The sequence below is a fragment of the Solea senegalensis genome, linkage group LG8 (genome assembly GCF_019176455.1).
Source record: "Solea senegalensis isolate Sse05_10M linkage group LG8, IFAPA_SoseM_1, whole genome shotgun sequence".
Classification (NCBI taxonomy): domain Eukaryota; kingdom Metazoa; phylum Chordata; class Actinopteri; order Pleuronectiformes; family Soleidae; genus Solea; species Solea senegalensis.
The window spans coordinates 5,875,660-5,897,203 of NC_058028.1; the positions used below are offsets into that span (position 1 = coordinate 5,875,660).

At 43.0% G+C, this 21,544-nt stretch overlaps 1 protein-coding gene across 10 annotated transcripts in view; it reads right to left on the bottom strand.

Moving 5' to 3' along the window:
* robo2 (roundabout, axon guidance receptor, homolog 2 (Drosophila)) overlaps nucleotides 1-21,544 on the bottom strand; it is a 192,503-nt gene that overhangs the window by 56,182 nt on the left and 114,777 nt on the right. For all 10 annotated transcript variants that reach the window (XM_044032976.1, XM_044032974.1, XM_044032968.1 and 7 more), the window contains exons 3-5: nucleotides 11,966-12,123; nucleotides 10,951-11,071; nucleotides 10,396-10,531 (exon numbers count right to left, since the gene is read on the bottom strand). In XM_044032976.1, the coding sequence (XP_043888911.1) occupies nucleotides 10,396-10,531; nucleotides 10,951-11,071; nucleotides 11,966-12,123 (415 nt within the window). The remainder of the gene's footprint in view (nucleotides 1-10,395; nucleotides 10,532-10,950; nucleotides 11,072-11,965; nucleotides 12,124-21,544) is intronic.

Genomic DNA, 21,544 nt, shown 5'->3' on the forward strand with positions numbered 1-21,544 from the left:
GGTGTGTCAGCACTGTGATGGCGGAGGAGGAGGTGTGGCTGTGAGATGCTGCTCTGTCAGCCTGACAACCTTCTGCTGTCCACAGTCTGTCACTCACAGACACCAGGAACAGTTGCGATGCAAGAGAGAAGAAGAAGAAGAAGAAGGAGAAGAAGCCCGACACTGTTGTATGTTGATGCTTTAAAGGTCCGGAGAGTAAGAACTAGTGACATCTAATGGTGAGACTGCAGAGTGCGACAAGCGGAGGAATCGTCTGCTCATCCGTCTCTTTCCAAAGCGTGTCAGGCCTTTGCATACCAACAAGGATGAGGCTGTTTAAGAAAACATTGAGTTGTTTGTTCGCTGACGAGGTTTCGACAGACGTAGACCATTCAAAAACTATGGTCTGGTGATCTGTCCAGGATGAATGGATACCAGAAAACTTTGCGCCCATATACTTGTCATTACGGTAGAACCTCAGGACTTCCACTCACAGACGAGATTCACCAGCGTGTCACACGTTTGTGACGTCGGCTTCTCAGTGCCGTGATTCCGAAGCGGTCGAATAACTTCCAGATATGGAAAGTGAAAGTTTTCTTGGAACTACTGCCATAAAGTCCAAACAAATCCAGGCGGCCTGATTATTATGATGGTCATAAGAGGGTTAAAGTGCGTTCTTGGAAGGTTGTGTTTGAAATTGTGAACTCTATGTCTGGAAACAGGACTGCAGACTTTGTCAAACGCACAGTCTTTTGCCTAGATTACAGTAAAACTGCAGTTCATTTTATTTTATGGTGATTATTCTCTTTAAAAAAACACAGTTATTGGTAGTAAACACCCCTGAAATGTTACACACTGGCCCAGTAAAGCCATCTCTTTGATTATAAAGAGACTTCTTCTCACTGCCGTTTGCTGGAGTGCAATCCGGACACGACTGCTCGAAATTCCATACGTTAGTGTAAACGAGTGGTGATGTCTCCTGGTTTAATTCTAACATATCCAAAGATAAAGTCACAAAGTGGTTTCCACGGCAAACTGTACTGCAAAGGGAGAAAAATGCTGGCCGGCACAACAGTACGACTCTCTCTTTATGTCCTTTTATCAGCGTCTGGATAAGTGTTGGCTTCACACATCGCAACAATAATAAAAAACAGTTAGAAAGACAAGTATCACGTTTGGCCCCTAATGTTTAAACGTTAATTCTGGGGACGATGAGACACATTTTGGTCATAAACGACCCGGTTTGCGGCGATGCTTTCTCGAGTATTAATGTAGGTTCCGGTCCATTTCCCTCAGAGCGGGAAAGACCCCGCCGCTCGACCATCACCGCGTGTATTGATGGCCGTTTGCCGCCGGCAGCTGCAGACCTAATCTGTCCCGTCTTTTTTTTTTCTCCCCCTCCCACAGTTATGACATTTCCCCAGCAAACATCCACAGGCAGCTTTATTGAAGCACATTCCTCAACTCCTGACTGCCAGTTCCACCTCTCCACACAGGTACTTAAGACACTGTAATGATTATTTGACTGAGTCATGACTGAACGCTTTGTTCTATAGAGAGAGAGAAAGAGAGAGAGAGAGGGGGGGATGTACGGTTCAGGTAACGACAGGGCGACATGAATAAAAACATTTACTGTTGAGGTTTTTGAAGTGAGTGGCGTCCAAAAGGGAACGAGGAGGCAGATTGAGAACAAACAAGCTAATGAGAATCCTTGTGCCCTCCGGCGAGGACAGGGAAGCACAACTCGACATGAAAGTGGAGGGAGAGATGAGCAAATGAGTGACAGGAACAAGTTGGGGCTTAGGGATGAAACCGGGACTCCCAAACAAACCGCGAGTGAACAAGCTGTTCCCTGTTCATTTAAAAAGAGTCAGCGTCAACAAAGAGGAAAAGACAATGTTTCATTTTAAAAAAAAAACACAGGTTTCTACAGGCTCATCACTGAGTCATCAGATCTGAAGCGTTTCCAATGAACGTGACACACAGTACGTATGAACCGGCGATTTCCAAAGACTGGGTCGGGACCCGCAGGAGGGTCACGGGAGATTTTGTTGGGGTCCCCACGGAACGTTTTATTTCAAATTTATGTTGATATGTTTTTAAAAACATGCAGATATTTGAGTTGTAAATCATTTACCGAACATCCGGGAAATGATTTGGACAGAATGAATGTTGATACGATCAATATTTGGGTCGCAAATATTTAATAAAAATGGGCCACAATGAGGCTGTCACATTATTAGCGTGCCCACAGCAGAGTAGAATTGAATATTATCATATAACATATTGAATAATCTTCAATATATGAAGCGATCAAAGTAGAAAATAATCATGAGTTTATACTATTTAAAGCACAAGATTATAAAGGAATACGATGTTTTCGGTGACTTTTTTCAGGTTCTGACATGAGCCCCATCAATCTGTAATCAGCTTCCTATATGAAATCAGCCTGGATGACAAGATGAGTGGAAATACTCAGGGATAAGAGGCCGTTGTGGCCACACACACACACACAGAGGAACAGTAGCTCTTTATTGCGACTGGATTGGGGCAGAGCTCTGTTCTCTATTAGAGCAGGAATGCAATTGCACGTGTGGAAGAAGCTGTGGAAAGGACGGCGGAGCCAAACGTCACCGTTTCAAACATATGCACACACATACAGAACAAAGTAAAGGATCACATTATGCAGAGGAGGAGATGAGGAGTGAAGGGGAGGATGCAAGGATGAAACTGCTTTTTGATTTGACACACTTTTTTTCCAAACTCCTTAAGTTCATCTTTGGGGGATTCGCCTTTAAAAAAGTCGTCTGTCCGGAACACAGACGTCTGTGTTCCTCCATCCCACTCGTGCCAATTCACTCACATTAACGGAGAGTTATCTCCAGCCTGTGAGTGTGTACACGGACGGAGGGACTAAACCATGAGAGGATCTTATCTTATCTGCCTCTGCTGCTGCTGCCGCTGCGTGTGTGTGTGTGTGTACATGTGAACGTTGTGAGTCAGACTCCAGATACAGTTGTTCCTGCCTGGTTTCTGGCCGGACCGCTCTGACCCCAAGTCGCCCGTCTCCTGCTCCATTCACATCTCCCAGTGTGATCCAGTCTTACACCATCTTTACCTCATCCTGTATCAAACGAGCCGGAGTCTACCTATGCAAGCCTCGACGCCCCAGAAGAGAGAGAATCAATTAACATGCTCCTGCCTCTCATCTTCCCTCCGTGTGGCCCTGAGCCACAGCTGCTCCGCTCCCTCTTGGTTCCTCCCATGTCTTAGCCGGGTCAGGACCTTCCCAAAATGTCTGCCTGACATTCATCACCTTATACTACATTAATCACAGATCAATTGGGCACGATTTCCACCCTGTGGCTAGATTGGGGGGGAGGGATTGTGGAGAGCGGATGTATCCTAAATTTGTCTTTAAAAGGGCTACTTTTACCCGTAACCGCAGCGACGGTGGCAGCAGCGCAGTCTTTACTTTGCCAAAGTGGTTTTGGAGCAGATGGAGCGGCTGCACTGGAAAATGCGAAGGGGTGGGGAAAGAAAAAAAAGAAAAAGAATGTACAGTTCACCGAGCGTTGCCTGGAAGCTCAAATCGCCCTCATTTATGAATAAATGTATAACAGAAAACTTGATTTATGCTCGAAATAGAAAGCTGGATGTGAGCGTGGAATACGATCAAGTCTAACAAGTTAAACTGTGGGAGGGATGTTTTTGCATCTGAATAAATCGGATTTACTTGAACAATTGTTATTAGAACATACTGTATTTCGACTTTCGACACTGATTCCTAATGTGAGGGCCAAGAAGGGTCGCAAAAGGTTTCACTTTTCATTTTTTAAATATATAACACAGTTAATTGTGGTTTATTTGCAGTTGTAGTTGTTGCAAAATAAAAGCTATAATGTTAATGTGAGCTATAAAGTCTGTCAATAACTGGCATACCACAAAATATAACTGGTATAATTCAACTAGAGCTCCAAAGATTATTTGATGAATCCATTATTTATTGATTACTAAAGGTTTTTTTTTTTTTTTGTAATTAAAACAGATTTCTCAGCTCCTTAAATGTGAATTTGTTCAGGTTTCTGTGCTCCATATAACAAAAAAAAATCATTAAATATGATAACAAACGAGTACTCGATTAATGGAGTACAACAATCGCCAGATTAATCGATGATAAAAATAATCGTTAGCTGCCGCCCTAAATTAATGCATTAATTGCAATAATATAAGATAAAAAAATAGTTGTTTATATTAATATTTTTTACTTCAAAGTAAAAAAATATAATTTATTCCAAAAATAATAAATGACTTCTCTTTCACTTTCAAACAGAACATGTGTCATTTCTTCATAATCCTATGAAACCATGAAGGTTGTGTATGAAGCCACTGTTCTAAAGAACGACTTCATAGCTGTTTGAGGGATTTGTGAGCCTGGTGGGACACATGACGACTCTTTTATTTTGAAAAATACTTGTCTCGTGTAGAGACACAGGGCAACAGGAGGCCGTGGTCGTACACAGCGGAGCCGGAGAGTCATTGCCTCTCTCTCTCTCTCTCTCTGCGACTGTATTAAATTAACACTGCGTTAAATGAACAAGTGTTCCAGTGACTCACAGTTGTGCTGTGATTCATGTACTCCTTGACAGAGGTTATTCTCTCACAGAATACCTGATAATCCCACTGGCTGGTAAGTAACAGAACAGGCTACAGCAGAAGGAAAATGAGTAATGTTTTTTTGTAGATTATCTATAAACACTGTTCCAGGCAGATCCCCTGGTTTATCTTTGTTCTATTCATTAATTAGAACCATTTTCCATGTAAAGTACCTGCATCACAACAACGAAAAAGATAATTATTTGCTTTCCTGTCATGACGGTGAATGAAAAGCACTAATAACGGTGGATCAACAGCACCGTCCCCTAATTAATGCTAAATTATGCTTCATAAATATACCTTATTAGGGACAATTAAGAACATTATTAGTGACACAGTTAGTGTCAATAAACGCGCGAGAGAGCGAGGGCAGAAAATAAATACACAATCAACCCACTGTCGCTCCTCTCGCCTCGAACACGTGCTCGCCTAAATACCAGATGTATCCACTTATATATCAAGGGAAGTGACGGCGACAGGAAGTCCCCGTAATGCTGAGTCGCCGAGGTGAGAAACGGCTGAAAACGGATGGTCAGCAAAACAAAGGCGCCCCTGTCACGGCGGCTTTGACAGCTCTCTCAAACAGAGTGACCCGCACACACACACACACAAACCACAGAGGGATTGAGTCTGAATGTTGCAGGCGCTGTAATGTGGAGGTCAACGGGGACAAGAGGGAGGTGAATACAGATGGACTGGAAGACCAAAGCGGCTCCGATAAGGTACAGGAGAGGACACGGGGAAAAAAATGAGGGGGAATAAAAAAAATACCTGAGACACATACTGAGGCAGCCTCTCAAACCCCGCCTTTTACCTTTACTAGCACTTATGTCTTATTTGTTTCACGTTAAATCAGTCGCACACATAGAACTGTTGAATTTTTTATACGCAGACATGTAGCTACGGTATTTTTGTGAGCTAAATAGTGTAGTGTGGAGAGTTGTTATTGACCGCTATTGCTAACAGTGGCTAACGATAGCTAGCTTAAGATGTTTGTGTCTCATTTTTTTTTTCTTTTTTTTTGTTGCAACACTCCTAATTCCGACTTCTGATGAAAATGGAACATAGCATAAGTCTGAGTGTTTCTCCGACATTGAGAAATTTGATTTCCGTAGTAAATTTCAGTGTAAAAGTCTGGTTTTAGTCAGACTAACACAATATTTGTCCCGTAAACGTACTGACAGTCATTCCACAGTGATTCGTTGCTATGGTAGAACCTGTGGAGACAGAACTCTCGACACTTTTCCGACGAGTAAAACACTATCGTGTGTTTTCTTTGAAAGAAGAGTGGGATTTTAATCTGACACAGATCTTAATCTCACACGTGACACTTCAATACAAATCCAATACCCACGACAGGAATAAGGTAAGATTTCAAAAAAAAAAAAAATAGAAAAAGAAAACATAGATGGACACGGATACTGCAAGTCCATCAGTGTCTTCACAGTATTCTGAGATAAATGCTGCTCTCCAGATGCGTGGAGACACATGGCAAAGACTTTCCCCTGGGAAAACACACAACTCCACCCTCTGAATCTAATCATATGTATATTGGTTGAAAAAAAGAAGAGAGAAGGGGTGAATCCCTTTCATTCTAGACCTATTTCTCTTGGGAAGACAGGGTATTTTAATTTTACATGTGCCGGTCAGTGATTTTAATCCTGCCCAGAGCACAGATACACAGTTTGTCTCCTCTTTTCTTTTCTTTTCTTTTCTCCTCGGTTAATAATTAAAGCCCCGACTATTATTCAGTGCACTTATTCTCACAATTTAGGTCGTTTTCTATCCGACACCTTGTATTTCACTTTATTAGCTCAGCACATAGAGGTTCCGTGAGGCAAAGGAGGGAAGGTTTTTAAAAGGTTTTTCGTGACCTGTTGGCAGCCTAACGTCCAATTTGGAAAGATATATATATAAAAAAAGATAAGTCATTACAAGAACAAGAACCCGCAAGATTATAAAATGGTGCTTATTCAATTTCAGCTACAGGTAATTATTCTGTCCTGGCTCATGCGCCTTTTTGTCACAAATAATTACAATTCAAGTGGAATTACACGAGTTAACATCTTATAAAACATATTTATTAAAAAAAAAAAAGAAGAAAAATCTAATCATTTTGTCTTATAAAGAGCGGGGCTGTAATTTGGTTTTGGTTTGGAAAGATGAGTTTTCCGACCATGTCCTCCCTCTGGAATATTAATCCTGTCCAAACAAGGTTTATATGAATTTTCCGTGTGCCACACAAACAAGATTAAATCTTAAGTATTGAGTCTGACTTAATTGCACCGTGAGTAGAGTGCATGGAAAACATGAACGCCAGCGCTTTAATAAAAAACCCACGGCGACTGCATGTAAAGACATTCATAATCAGAAATAATTAAAAGAAAACCAGGCAATGCTGAATAATGTTGTTTGACATTCTAATTTCCAATTTCAATACTTTGAACACACGCCGATGTTCGAATCTGTAGGAATTTCCAATCACGGACGATGAAATTGACCTGTTTTATTACACTAGGGGAATAGAATAGAGACAAATCAGCTTGTTTGGTGATTAGATTTAAAAAAACAAAACAAAGAGTGAGGTAAAAAAGAAAAAAAAAAAAAGAGCAGCACTGTTGTCTTTGTCCTCTAATTGAAACCATTCCTGTGTTGTTGTCTCTATCTCCCCTTCTGTCCCACAGAGACTGAAGCCAGTGCCATCCTGGCGTGTGTTATGTCTATGTGCCAGTGTGTGTGTGTGTGTGTGTTTGCCCGGGAGGCTGCTGGTGCCACTGAGCATATTAAAGACCTGTTTACTCAGCTGAGGCTCCATTCGCCTTCATCCTCACTTTTGAAAAGTCCCACAGAACAGCCTCAGAGAGAGAGCGACAGAGAGAGACGCAGGCAGACAGGCAGGGCATGTGCGAAGGGACGGGCCGAGACAAGTTGAAACAGTTCGGTGTTAAAGACGCTTGGAGCGGCCTCACAGAGCGCGCGTCTTTCCGCGGCTTATCATAATAATAAGGACAATGTCACCTCTCGAGATCGAGAGCAAACAAAGACCATCAACCTCCTCCACTGCATATCAGAGCGCTCGATCTGCAGCCGTTTCATTCCTGTGGCGACGACCACTATCCATACATTTACACAAGCCCACAGCATGCATATGTGTATGTATATATATGTATATATATATATATATATATATATATATACACACACACACGAGTAGCTTTAGTTCTCATTTTCTTTATTTTATTTCTTGCTATTTAACAAACGTGACCCAGTTTTGTCCCTGGCATTCAAACAGAAAAGAAGCCGTGTTTGATGTAAGAAGACCGGGAAGTCATAATCAGAACATCACAGTTTGTCACACTTCCTCTCTGCTTCCAAGCATAAGTGTGGAATTAAACATAGGAAACAAAACAAAGTTCTCCGGATGTAATTAGTAACACTGCAATATTTGTTATTTATGAATTCTGGCGCCGTTTGCCGCTCTGTTTTTCCCATATTCATATAAAGCCAGACTTCAAAGCGAGTGATGACACATGAAACTCATCCTACTTCGTTATAAATCTGCTAATTAGTGTCCAAAGTGAGCTCACTCTCCACAGCCAACTCCCTTTTAAAAGACACGAGTGGAATAGTTTTCATGTGTTTGCTTTGGCACGGCGCTCGCGTCCCCGCCGCCTGCTGAACTCAATCCTTATCAGACGCAAACAAACTGCCTACGCCGAGCTCTGCTGCTATAGCCTTGAGAGATGTCGGGTCTGCTGAGTGTGTGCTGTAGGAGGTGATCCAAACTGTGTGTGTGTGTGTGTGTGTGTGTGTGTGAGAGGCTGGGTACACAACTCTCTTTGAAGTCCACTCCTGACCGATGACACCGCTGCCAAGTCCAGTGACTCACGGTGAAGCAACAGGCGGACACACAGGTCCCGACAGGAGCGCTATCACCACGTCATCAGAACTTCAACGTCTTAAATACATTGAGACAAAGTCACCTTTCCACCATTATCATTTCCCCGTCACGTTCTCAGATGTTTCCTCCAGGTGGGAACGGACATTCAAATCAAAGAAACAGCAGGGGTGTGAGGTTTTTTTTTCCTTTCACCTGTCACGCCGTGCTGATTTTGGATTCTGATCAAACAAAGACACATGCAGATGATTGACACGTGGCTGCGGCCGCTGCCTTCTGCACGCTGCTCGCTTTCATCGGCGCTCAGCGGCGTAGCGGAGACGCTGTGAGCCCGTGGACAGAAAAGGTTGAAAAGTCTGTGGAGATTCCCACTGAAATGCTTCTCATTAGAATGGAGCCACATTGGGCGGGTCAAATCATCACATCTGGTGTCCACTCACATGTACTTTGCCGGTGCTTTATCGTCTATTTTTCCTCTAAATGGGAACGCTTAAACAAACCTAAAACTAGACATTGAGTCCATTGACTCCTCATAACTTAAGTGAGAACTAGAAGCTAATCTTCTGACTATTCTATTCAAACTGAGTTCTTTTGCAACCGGTGGAGTCGCCCCCTGTTGACTGCAGAGCTTCAGAGCTTCAGAGCTTTAGAGCTTTAGAGCTTCAGAGCTTCAGAGCTTCAGAGCTGCAGAGCTTCAGAGCTGCAGAGCTAGAGCTAGAGCTGCAGAGCTTCAGAGCTGCAGAGCTTTAGAGCTACAGAGCTTTAGAGCTTTAGAGCTTCAGAGCTTCAGAGCTTTAGAGCTTCAGAGCTACAGAGCTTCAGAGCTGCAGAGCTTCAAAGCTTCAGAGCTGCAGAGCGAAGGAAACGGCAGCTTGTGGCTCAGAAATCTACATGGTGATTCACTCCGGTAGACGCTAATCGAATGGTGACTGTTGCCAAATTAGCGGCGAGTTCCAGTGCCAGTCTTATCCATTAGTCTTTGTTCTGTTCGTTTTTGGTAAGTGTATATTCAAATCCACATGTCATGTGAGCCTGGGTTAAATGATTATCCTCCACACAGACACTAAAGGGCCATGTCAGCTATACTTCATATCTCCTGTCATTCTATCCGTCTCTGTTTCTTTTTCTCCTTCTGGGAAAATAAAAAAAAAACTACCTTTCATTCCACACACACACACACACACGTCACTCACTTTTAATTGTCTCGCAGCTGAGTATCTGTTTGACTCAACCTGACATGAGACACTGTCTATTCCTGTTCAGACTGTGGAGGCTGTTTATTGTGGAGCCTGTGGGCGGAGCCATTTTCATCCAGAATGTGTAATGTGTGTGTACAGCAGCGTAATAGGGCTATTTATTGCTCCCTGGCAGCCGAGCCAGGTGAGAGCTGGCAGTGTGAGTAATGATTAGTTTGAAACAGTCACTCAGACTGACACCAGCGCCTCCACAGCTCCTGTGCATTAAGTGCAGCCTGTCACATCAGTGGGACACAAACGCAGGCAGTCAATACAGACGGGGTGCACGGCGGGGGTATTATCGTGAAGAAACTTTTCTCCACTAAAAGGTCCTTCTTTTTTTTTGCTTATTCTTCTATTTAAAGGGTAAATAAACCCTCTGTTTTGAAAAATGCCAAGAAGTGGGCTGAGTGATGGCGGGAGCGTGGGGGATAGTGAATCTGACACTGAGTTGCAGTTGTGGGAGTTTCTCAGAGAAAGGCAATGAAGAGACGGCTACGACGTTTGTAAAAGGGGGAGGAGCCTCGCACTGATCAGTCAAGACAGAGGCGAAAGCGTCGACTAAGGCCTTGTTTAGACTAAAATCTGATTTTTGTGTCCATATTGACTTTAAATGAAGGTTCTTACCTCCCACGGACATCGATGTCGTCTTTCCTCCAGCGTACGTTGGGTTGAGGGTCTCCTTGTACCTGACAGCGAAACTCCACCGTCTCCTCCTCCAGCACCACCTGGTTGATCGGCCTCCGGAGGAAAGCTGGTCGCTCTGAAAGAACAAAACAAAACATTTAAGTATTTCAGTGAGTCAATAACATTTAATAACGTGTAAATTACAGTCAGTAAGGAGTCGAGCAGCAGCAGCAGCAGCTCTGACTGAGCTCACATCTGGTGCTTTGACAGTACAGGAACTTGAGAATTAAAAGGAAATGCATTTCATTGGAGCTCCTGACAGCTTAATGGTGGAATATTAAATATGATGTCGCGTAAATGAGCTCCAGATTGAATCTCAGTGGGAAGAGAGTCGCCAAAAAAAGATGAGGATCAAGGAGTTTTCAAGAGTGTGGAAATGTACTTCCACGTTTGAGCTTGATGTACTTCAGAGACGTATTTCTGGGTGGAGAACTTTTCACTCCAGTTTTACTGTAAGTGAGAATGTGATGTAACGTGTACTGAGGAGAAACTCACCGAACACGGTGACCTGTGCCGTCTCGCTGTCCCTTTCCCCGACCATGTTGGTGCCCACGCACACGTACATGCCAGCGTCGCTCTTCCTCGTGTTGGAGATCATTAGTTTTCCTCCTCGAATCTAAAGGAAAAAAGAAAACATTAGACACACATTAGACTTTGATTCGTCTTTCTTTCTTGCATCGTGCATGTTTGCCTGCAAGAAACGACTCGCAAAAGAAGCTCAATCGCAATCTTCTTGACATGGAAGATAAATGATGGTAAATACGAGAACATTATGTTTTATTAATCCCACAAGGGAAGGGGAAATATTCAATGTTTCATTAGTGAGCATAGTTAAAAAGTACATAAACATGGACGGTATATAAGAAGTATAATAGAAGAATATATTAGAATATAATAGAAAAGTATTAAGATGATAGTATTTGTATATGTGTTAAGTTTGGTGATTTTTTTATTGTACATGCAGATTAATAATAATTAGGTACCTTTTTCAGAAGTACATTCGTATTCTATGAACTGTTGAAACTTAATCATTGAATTACCACTAACCCTTGACCCCATTTGAGTGTGCATTATCTCCTAAATGTGTTTATATAGTGAAGTTCAAAAAGAAAAAGATGATGGATCACACTTTGGCTTTTAATCTGGTTTTCCCTTAAACTTATTTGAGGGAAAACCACACCACCTCTAGTGGGAACACGCTATTAAAGGCACAATATGTCATTTCTGCCTCTACAGAACTCTTAATTTGCAAAAGGCCCAGTTTGTTGATGTAGGTGTGCAGCGTGGCATCATGGGATTTGTTGTCTTGTTTGGTAGAAAATGGCAATAAGTAGTCGTGACCCTTTAGTGACAAAAACCCCAAAAATTGAATGAAATAGAAATTTTTTTCCCCAACTCTGGATTTCTATGGACTTATATAATAATATTTTGACTAACGCCAGCAACCTACACAGCAAAATATACAACATCAGAAATGTTAAATAACACCTTCATCATAACAGACACTCACTGTGATCCTGTCGTCCTTGTCGTCGATCCGCACTTTGTCCTTCTTCCAGAAGATGGTGGGTTCAGGGTGACCTCTGGGAGGAACACACTCCAGGATGGCTGGCTCTCCTGTTGCCACCACCACGTCTGTGGGGTTCTGTCTGAAGTCATCTCGCAGCACTGACGAGACGGAGAAACAAACGAGATTCGTCACTGCTGCTATTTCTTGGTAATTGAGTGTCTTAAGATCTGCGATGGGTCACAGCCACTATTTCAGATGATTCTCACTGTCACAAACTAGTTGCATGATGAACGACTACAACCAAAAACTGCATCTGTAGCTTCATAAAAGTGTGTAAATTGCATTTTAAGAGGAGATTTGTGCAGCATGTTTAAGGTCGCCGTTTTTCAAACGTCCTCATATACGTACGTACACGCATTAAGCCGCGTGTGCGCCGCGGCGTGAGCGCGTGCAATGTTCAACGCGGTGATTAATATGGGATGTGAAGCCTCATCTGCCTCGGCGAGCACAAATAAAAGCTAATTGCAGCTAATGGACGTCCCCGAGGAGGTGGAAGAACAAACAGAGACAGAACGGCCCGCAGCCTGGTGTCAGTCACATGTGAGAGAAAGCTCACGGGGTGCAACGCTGACATGTGCATGTACTCATTCTTGCACACTGCCAGATATTATGTGCTAAAACACACACACAGGCACAGTGGGTGGTCCCATGAACAAGTGTGGCCCTCAGGTAAGTCGCTCAATCGTGGATGTAAAGAGGTAAAAAGAGAAACACGCAAACCGTAGCTGATGTAACACAAAGAAACGTGCACGCGTCAGACGCTACAATAAAACAAGTAAGTGGTTTTTAATGTGGTGGAGGGAGAAAAAGCACTTATACATGTGGGCTCTGTTTTAAAAAACAACGACTTTTTTTTAATTATTCTGCGCGGATGAAGAAGAAAAAAAAAAAAGGATAAAAACACACCGATCATCGGCGACAACGTTTTAAGCTGTCGTTCTAATGGTGTGGCACAAACGCACTAAAGTCACTGTAAGAAATTAAATCCACAGTTAATGGTGCGTTCAGAGCAGGTTCACGTTCCACACCAGCGGAAAAAGAATGCTTAAAGGTGCAGTGTGGAACATTAAGGAGGGTTTATTAGCAGAAACTGAATGTAATGTCCATACATGTGTATGTATGAAGTGTCTAACGGCTTTAGAATAAAGACTGTATGGTGTTTGTAGCCTTGGATAGAGTCTTTTACTGTATATAGTTGCTCCACCATGTTTCTACATACATTGGAAGTTCTTTGGTCCATGAAATGTCAGAGAAGGTGGGACAATGTTGACTAACTGTTCTCAAACGTCTTGTTTTGTCCACAAACCAAAATGATCACGTTATCATGATTTCTTTGTTACGTGGAGGAAAAGAAAGCATGAAAATATTCACATTTAATTTTTTATTTATACGGAAAAACACTTTAATTGTAAATAAATGTATGTTATAATGAGTTTTAATGCTTATTCATATAGAATCAGGGGGCTAGGGTTAAGGTAAGTGTTAAAATAATGCGCTAACAGGAAGTAGCCACACTTTCACACACGTGGAGGACAAACTGGGTTTACAGAAGGAAAAGGGAAATCCTTTCTGGCATGTGAAGGCCACCGTAGATCCACGTAGGTCCTGTGTTTGTTGTGACCTACAGCCTCTCACTCATTCATCCACACTGGGATTTTAAAGATCTCCATTTGATCTACGGCGAATCAAACCCGTGGACCCTCAGCAGCGAGGGGACACGCGGTCCCTCTCGCGGATAAAAGCGCTGAGCTTGTTGAAGGATGTTTGAAGATGCTTGAGGAGGGAGGAATTAAGGGCAGAGCCGCCACAGGTTCTTATGTAAATTCCATGTGGCACAACGGCAGGGAGGGCCGGGATTATTAGAGGGGATAACTGGTCCCTGCGGCCCGGGCTTCTCTCATCTCCTCATTTATTCGTCCTGCTACCCTCTCTGTGAGAAAAGCCATGCAGCCATTGTCTTCTTCTTCTTTCTTTATTTAGTTATTTATTTATTTATCTATCTGGAGCAAGGGGCGGAGGAAGCTTTCAACCCAATTATCCTGGGGGATGCAGACAAGTACAGAGTGGGACTTTTGTGTGTGACATGAATTCAAATGGAAGCTTTACATGTGTGTGTGATGGGAGGGAATAAAAAAAGGTAGGTTCTCTCTCTCTCTCTCCCTCTCTCTCCCTCTCATGCAGGGCTGCCCTCTAATCTAAAGAGCTAAAGTAATTAGCCAGCCAGGGTGACCATAACAGCCACCACCGCCGGAGTCTCAGTATTTGCATTACAAAACAGACGCCCCGCTGTTTGAAATCATAGCCTGGTTGTGGACCATACACTGCCTGTTGTTTTCAAGATCACATTGGAGTTAATTGCTCCTTTTTCCATTCAGCGCTGATCGCACCCATGGGATTTTTTTTCCATTCTGTCCAAATCAATTTCCTCTGAAACGGAGCGGTGACAAAAGGAACACTGCTTAGGTGCATCATAAATGGCGCTGTCATATCTAATCTCATACTACAATACACTGCGTGTGTGTGTGTGTGTGTGTCACGGTACACTGGTACACAAATAAATACACGCGAAGAAGAAGAAGAAGAAGGAAATACAACAGGATGAGCACAAACAGAGAGATTACACCCTGCGTATTGGTCCAAGGCTCGCTAATACCAAGACCCTGGGAAGATACATTAGCTAAGTAAATGAGGGTGGAGCAGTAAATCCAAAATACACTTCAGTGGACTGTCTAATCCCGACGACAAGGCCACGGGCAGCAAGGTCGACCTCTTACAGTTGAAGCACACATACTCACTCACTCACTCACTCAACGCAAATATTTATCCCCTGCCTCGCGCCGTCTTCCCCGCTCGCCCCGCAGGCGACTCCTTCAGTTTAAAGCTACATTATGTACGAAAATGTGTTGTTTGGAGATAAAATGACCGTGGTGAGTCATCAGAGAACAGGGAAGAGAACAGTTTTTTTTTGTCACAAACAATCAGGTTCCCAAAGGTTTCTGAAGCTAAAAAGCCTCACTACCCTGCTCAAAAACGTCTCCACAGGAAGAGAAGAAACATAATAATCATTTTTCAAGTTCTCTCGCTGAGTATTTAACGCAAGCACTTTTGTCCAGGTACCAGGTCCTATCACTAATGGACAACCTGAGCAGAGTCAAGCCGAGTCGTGCCAGAACTGTATGATGGGAAATCGGCATTCGAATCATAACGCGACTGTTTTCCTCTCTTAGTCTACGTGAGGTGTGATTTGAGAGAATAATAAAGTGCGTCTGTGCAACTACTTGCTGTTAGAAACCAAACTCCGAGGCCCTGTAGACATTCAGACCCCGAATCAGCCGACAGACGTACGGTAATTGCCTCCTTGTCCCCGAGAAACTCTCGACTCCTCTTCCACTGAAAACATCTCGCCTCCTGTGGAGTTTCCAGCAGGCCCCAAACTCTGCCGTCTTGCTCACTCGCTTATTAATATTTATATATCTTTTTTTTTACATTTACACCTCTCTCTCTCTCTCTCCTGGCAAAGTGCTACATCTGTCAGTCTGGCTGCGGGCTACGAAGAACCCATATCTGAAAACTATCAATCTGCCATTTTCGCCGCTTGTATTTAATTTATTTATATATTTATTTATTTTTTTTCTCCCAAATATCCGAGGAGGGAGCTGATTTGAGAGGAGGAGCAGCAGGCAGGGGGCGAAGCGCGGCAGATTTGCAGCTCTCCTTTCAGCTGGCACCGATTCAACACCTTGAACTTTGAGGGGAGGGATTCAGGTTGCAACTTGCTCCGAGAAAGCGCCAAGAGCTTAACAGTGTAAAGCATTTGCCAAAAAAAAAACAAAAAAAAAACAAAAAACGACACCCACGCAGGTTCTTTGTAAAGCAGACTTTACGACTTTGACGCGCTGCGGCTGCAACAATTAGGCAGATCTGCGTTTGTGTATTTCTGTTCTATATAAGGCTGAGTATTGACATCAATACTTCAAGCAGTTCTGTAACATTTTCTGCTTTTTGTCAGCCATCATCTCTATAATTGACTCCTTGTTGGTTTTGGCAAAGTCCCGTGCATATCAACACATTGTCAAATATTTGATAATTAAGAAAATAAATGTCCTTGGTTGGGCTTATTTTCAATAAATTGAAAAAAATGATGTGTTTTAAAGCCTGAGGGTTTGAAGTTTAACTGGCGCCATGTCAGTTTTTTGCAGGTTCACGTGCACATGGTGTCCACTCATAGATGTTGTGCTTTATCATCTAGTACCTTCAAATTTGACATCAGGTTCTGTTGAAGAAGACCCGAAACTAGTAAATGAAACATTGACCGTGGTTAAAAAGCGCTGAAAATGTTTAGTTGTCGACATGTTTCCACATAAAACTTTCACTCAGAGCTCTGCTACTTCTGTCCAGAAGAAAACGCCATTTTTTAATAAGCAGTCTATGATTGAAGTGAAGGAATGTTGACGAGCAACAAAACAAACTTCCACCATCTCAACAAAATATGGTGCCAAGTCTCCAGGAACACACAAAGAAAATGAACCGCTCCAGTCAAATGATACTGTTTTACACATAATTAGACGACGACAATTGTGTTGTTATTTGTTGTCTTCTAATCTTTAGTAACCCTTTAGCACATAGCCTCAAAATGTCCATCTGGACTATTTTTGCTTATTTCAACCATAAAAGGGCCAGAAAAAGAGCACTTTTGCCCATTCTTCTAAAATAACTTTCATTATCTGGCCGTTATTTACAATTTACTGCATGTTAAGAGAGTTTATTAACAGTTTAAAGTCAAGAAAAACACCGTAGTTGTACATGAATAAGAGATTTTTCAAGCAAAATTTGCTATTTGATAAAAATTTCGATGTTTTCAGCTTTCAGAAACCGTTGGAATTTTTCCGATAAAACGCATAAATCGTCGCATTATTACGGTAACGGTACGGTAAAGTTTGGAAAAGCCTCAACAAATTTCCCTGGTGCTTTCCATGTGTCGAGTTTTAAACTCTACTGTTGTTCTAACCTGTGATAGACTCAGCACGCGGTTCATGGCAGCACAAACATCACAGCGCGGGAGGGGCGGGGCAAGGACAGGACGAGAGGAGATATTCTGTACAGTATTACTCAGTGCAGGGTGACACCTCTTGTCTGTAAGATTAGTGGGGGGGCCTCGAGTGAAGCTGCTGACAAACACGTTCACCTACAGCGTCGGTTCACAAAGGTCGCACCCGCTGCCGCCACGCCACGCCACGCCGCGCACGCTGACGCCGGGGAATCCAACTCCTTTCCATTTGACACTCACGTCACTGTGACAGACTTTTAAAAACCTACACACACAACCCTGACGGACGGTAAAGCCGCCGGGCTTAGTATCGTTTTTCTGTTATCCTGCAAACGTGGATGTTAGCACTTATTATTATTATATTATTATTATTATTTCTTCCCCCCCCCGTTTACTGCAGGAGAAAGACCTTCCATTCTTTTATAGACGTTCCCCTGGGTCAAGAGGCTAAGAAACACGGAGAGAGATTACAACAGCTACAAGCCCATGGCCATACCCCGGCACACAGACCCACCACCTTCTTACCCGCACTCTGATTAGAAAATAAACCATGCATCTGCACACACACACACACACACACACACACACACAAACAGGCAGAGCTGTGGAGAGGTAGCTCCGAGCTATAATATCATTTCATTCGAGTGCTTTTTGCGCTTCATCCGGCAGCATGCTATTACAATAACTCCGTTTTCAATTCCACCCCTCGGAGAAGACAGACGATATATATGTCACTTGACAAAACACACCAAACCACAGCACTCCATGTCCCGCCGTCGACGCTTTGTATTACTTGACGCTGAGGGCAGAAGACGGATAATGCCACACCGTTGTAATTCTACGCTATAAAGATGCTTTTTTTTCCTTCTCCTTCTCCACCAGCAGCTCCTGACTCACTCATTTAGCCTCCCATCGGCCAGCGGTGACCTCTGCCCCCCATCCAGATGCAGAAATTACCCCCTCAGCAGGCGAGCGGGCAGCAGGTTCACACATACTCTTCCCTATATTCCTCCTCTGAGGGGCTGCAGGTCAGACCAGGAAAACAGCTGCAAAAATATGGCCGTCTGGCAGCGCCTATGGCTGTGGCTCCTCTGAGAACTGAGAGTGGAGACTCTCATCATTAGCACAACTCATCAGCATCACTCGCTCCCTCTCACTCTTTCTCTGTGTCCGTCTCATTCTCTCCTCTCGCCATCAGAGGTCATTATCTGTCCGTCTTTTCCTTCAATCTCTTTGACTTCATCATTTTTTTCCGCCTCAAAACTTTAATCCCATGTGTCATTGCATCTTGGCTGTTCTTTCTCTGCCTTGTCAGTCAAAATGGAAAAAATAATAATATAAATTATTATTTTGACTACAGCAGAGGTCAAACTCACATTATCGTGGGTTATTTTTGTCTGTTTTTATATATAAAAACTTATTTTACATAATTTAATACGTTTTTAAAAACAGAGAATTCAATGAAATACCGTAAAAATCCGAAAAAGTTTCTTTAGCTCTGACCAGGAAATAGAAACTAGGTACAGTGAGAAAAACATGGCGAAATTCAGGCTGGTAAAACTTTTTTTGGAGCGGCAAGAAGACAGAGTTTATGCTCTACCACCTCAAATAATTGAATATTTTAAAGTGAAATGCCAGGTAGGAGTAGGGGGTTATATTGGCATGTAGCGTGACAGAGACAGACGCACTCAATACTCGAGATTCAATAAATCGATTTCCCTGCTGCAGCTTGTACACTGGGTCAAGGACAGAAGTCCAATTAAACGACATTTTCCAGCTACTTAGCTGTGAATGGGAACGTACTGACAGGCGTTCTCTGCGCTGACTGCAGATGAAGCTGTTCATATACACATACTCATCATTCTCCATAGACCACATCAGCCAAAGCCTGATACCATCCCCACCACCGTTCTCCCTATCTGCAAAACATCCTGAGCTGGGGGATTGTAAATAACACTGTCAAAATCGCAGATAAGATGCCGGGGGAAAAATACGGAAAAGAGGAAAGGCAAAGAGAATCGTAGCGATACCACAGTGGAGGGAGAGAATCACGGGGGGTGATACGGTATGAAATGTGCATCTGTAATAGAGGCTTGAACGGCATAAAAGAAGCCGGAGTGTGTGAAGGCTGAGAGACGTAACTCAAGACAACAGCAGACGACCAAGGTCATGCAGAGGAAGGTGGCGAGATGAACGGAGAGCATTCCATCAGAGACGTATGTGTGCGTTGACCTTTTCGATCAGTGGACGAGCCTAAGCAAACATCCGAGCCATATTCAAAGCTCCTTTTTCAAACGCAAGCCCTAATTTGGCCTAACAAGCCCGCGGGCGACACAGTAATGACAGTCAGACGACACAGGGTGAATCTGTTGGAGGAAAAGAAAAAAAAACAACAATATAATGAACTCTTAATGGACCTCTTCCCTCTTACACCCTTTAACAAAGCTAACAGACACGCGCGTACGTTCACGTCCACAAAGACACACAATTCAATTCAGCGCGATCCGTGCTTTATGGTAATGTATAGCTCGTTAAAAAAATGTGGGTTAAAAACTCGTTAAAATTCACTTGAAGGAGTAATGGCTTCATTACAGTAATGCTCTGAAAACGTTAAAAAAAAAAAAGGGAGAAAAAAGACGAGTGGAGGACGAGGAGACGGAAGACGACAGCTTTCTAATCACTTAATTGTTTTCGAAAATTGAACGCATTTACATATGAAATGGCGACGCGGCGTATCCGCCTTCAATCTCTCCCTATTCTCAGTAATTAACAGGAGCGACAATTAAAGATGCAGTTTGCCCCCTAAAATGATTCTGGTGGCCACTCCAGCTTCCATTCTGTTGTCCTGTTTATGGTCTATTGATGTGTATTTTTGGGGGGTGGGGCTTGGCAGATGCAGACAGCACCCTGAAGACTGGAGCTGGCTGATACTGACACACACACACAATGTGCCCATGGGTCTTTGTGCCGGGCTCAGATAAGGCAGGATGTTGTGCTGATGCTCGCGCTCGGTCCAGAATGGACACTTTACAGCCAGAAGGGGGAGTAAGACGTGGAGGGAGGAAGGGAGGGCGGGTGTAGCTGGCTGCGTGGAAGAGAGGGGGATTGATTTCCTGCCAATTCAAACACCTACAGAGAGAGAGAGGGCAGAGGTAGTGAGGCGTCGCGACAGAGCGGGTGCTTCTGCTTCCAGCGTCGCATCAGAGGAAGTAAAGGGAGAGGAAGGGGAGAAGAAGCAGACGTGCAAATGTCTTCTTCTTCTCTGGGAAATTAGCATCACTTTACTGGATCATAATATCGTGGAGAACAATCGTTATCAGAGACGAGAAATCGCGACTGAGTCTGAACAATTAAGGGGGACAAATATGTTTATTGAAAATTGTGATCGTGTTTTCGATCTTTATGTTCAAAAATCACCGATCGGATCATTATCTCAAGAGACAACTACTTCCAATATGTATTATATAAGGAAATGTAAGCTTATTTCTTTATTTTAAAGTGTGATTTTGAGATGCACCATATTTTCCAACTTTTTACTTCCTTTTAATGTGTACATCTTTAAATAACATGTATCAAAAACGTTATATTGTGAACTGATTTGCTCTTATCATGATTTATATAGTTAATTAGGGGAATAAATCTTGTGGCTTTCCATGAGTATAAAAAGTTGCTAGAGAACTGCCGCGTATAGACATTTTGAAAGATGACAAAGGAAACTCTACTTATCTTATTACGACGAGATGTAATGATTCTTATCGGGAATTAAACTCTGTAAAACTCACTGGATGTGGTTTAGATTCTGGCTCTGGATGACTCTATCGTGGTCTCTGGGCCTGAAACGCCTGTGCACACTCAGGGGGAGGCGACGCGTCACTTTGAATTAGCGCCGTGTAACACGTTCAAGGCACAGCTTTCTCATTAAGTCTGACTTTTACCAAAGGACCGGACCCTTAACCTCATATTTATTACAACTCTGTGAACATTACAGTACCTTATACCTTCACACCTGCAGTTAACACATACAGTACGACTCAATCGCTCTCTCATGTCCCTTAATAAAAACTAAGTTGAAAGACATTTTCACTTAAACTGTTTCAGTTTCAGTGTAAATAAACACCTCCACTTGGCTTATGCCCATCAGAATTGTCAGATTGTTGTATTTGTATCCACACTTGGGCTACGATGATGGACGGAGAGGACGGAGGCGTCGATAAAACAGCTTTTACTGACAAGACAGAGGGAGCACAGTGCGTCTACTTTGAGATGGTAGACACACAATAATGTGTGTATAAACAAAGCAGAACAGATGTGACACATCACAGCTGTGACACCGTTTAGAGCCAGTGAAAGAATAAAGTTTGAATGCACCAGGACAAAAATCCTCTTTGTACGTGTGTGTGTGTGTGTGTGTGTATTTGTGTGCGCTCTGGCCTAATGACATTGAGGCTGTGTCCTTCCACAGGGAAATATAA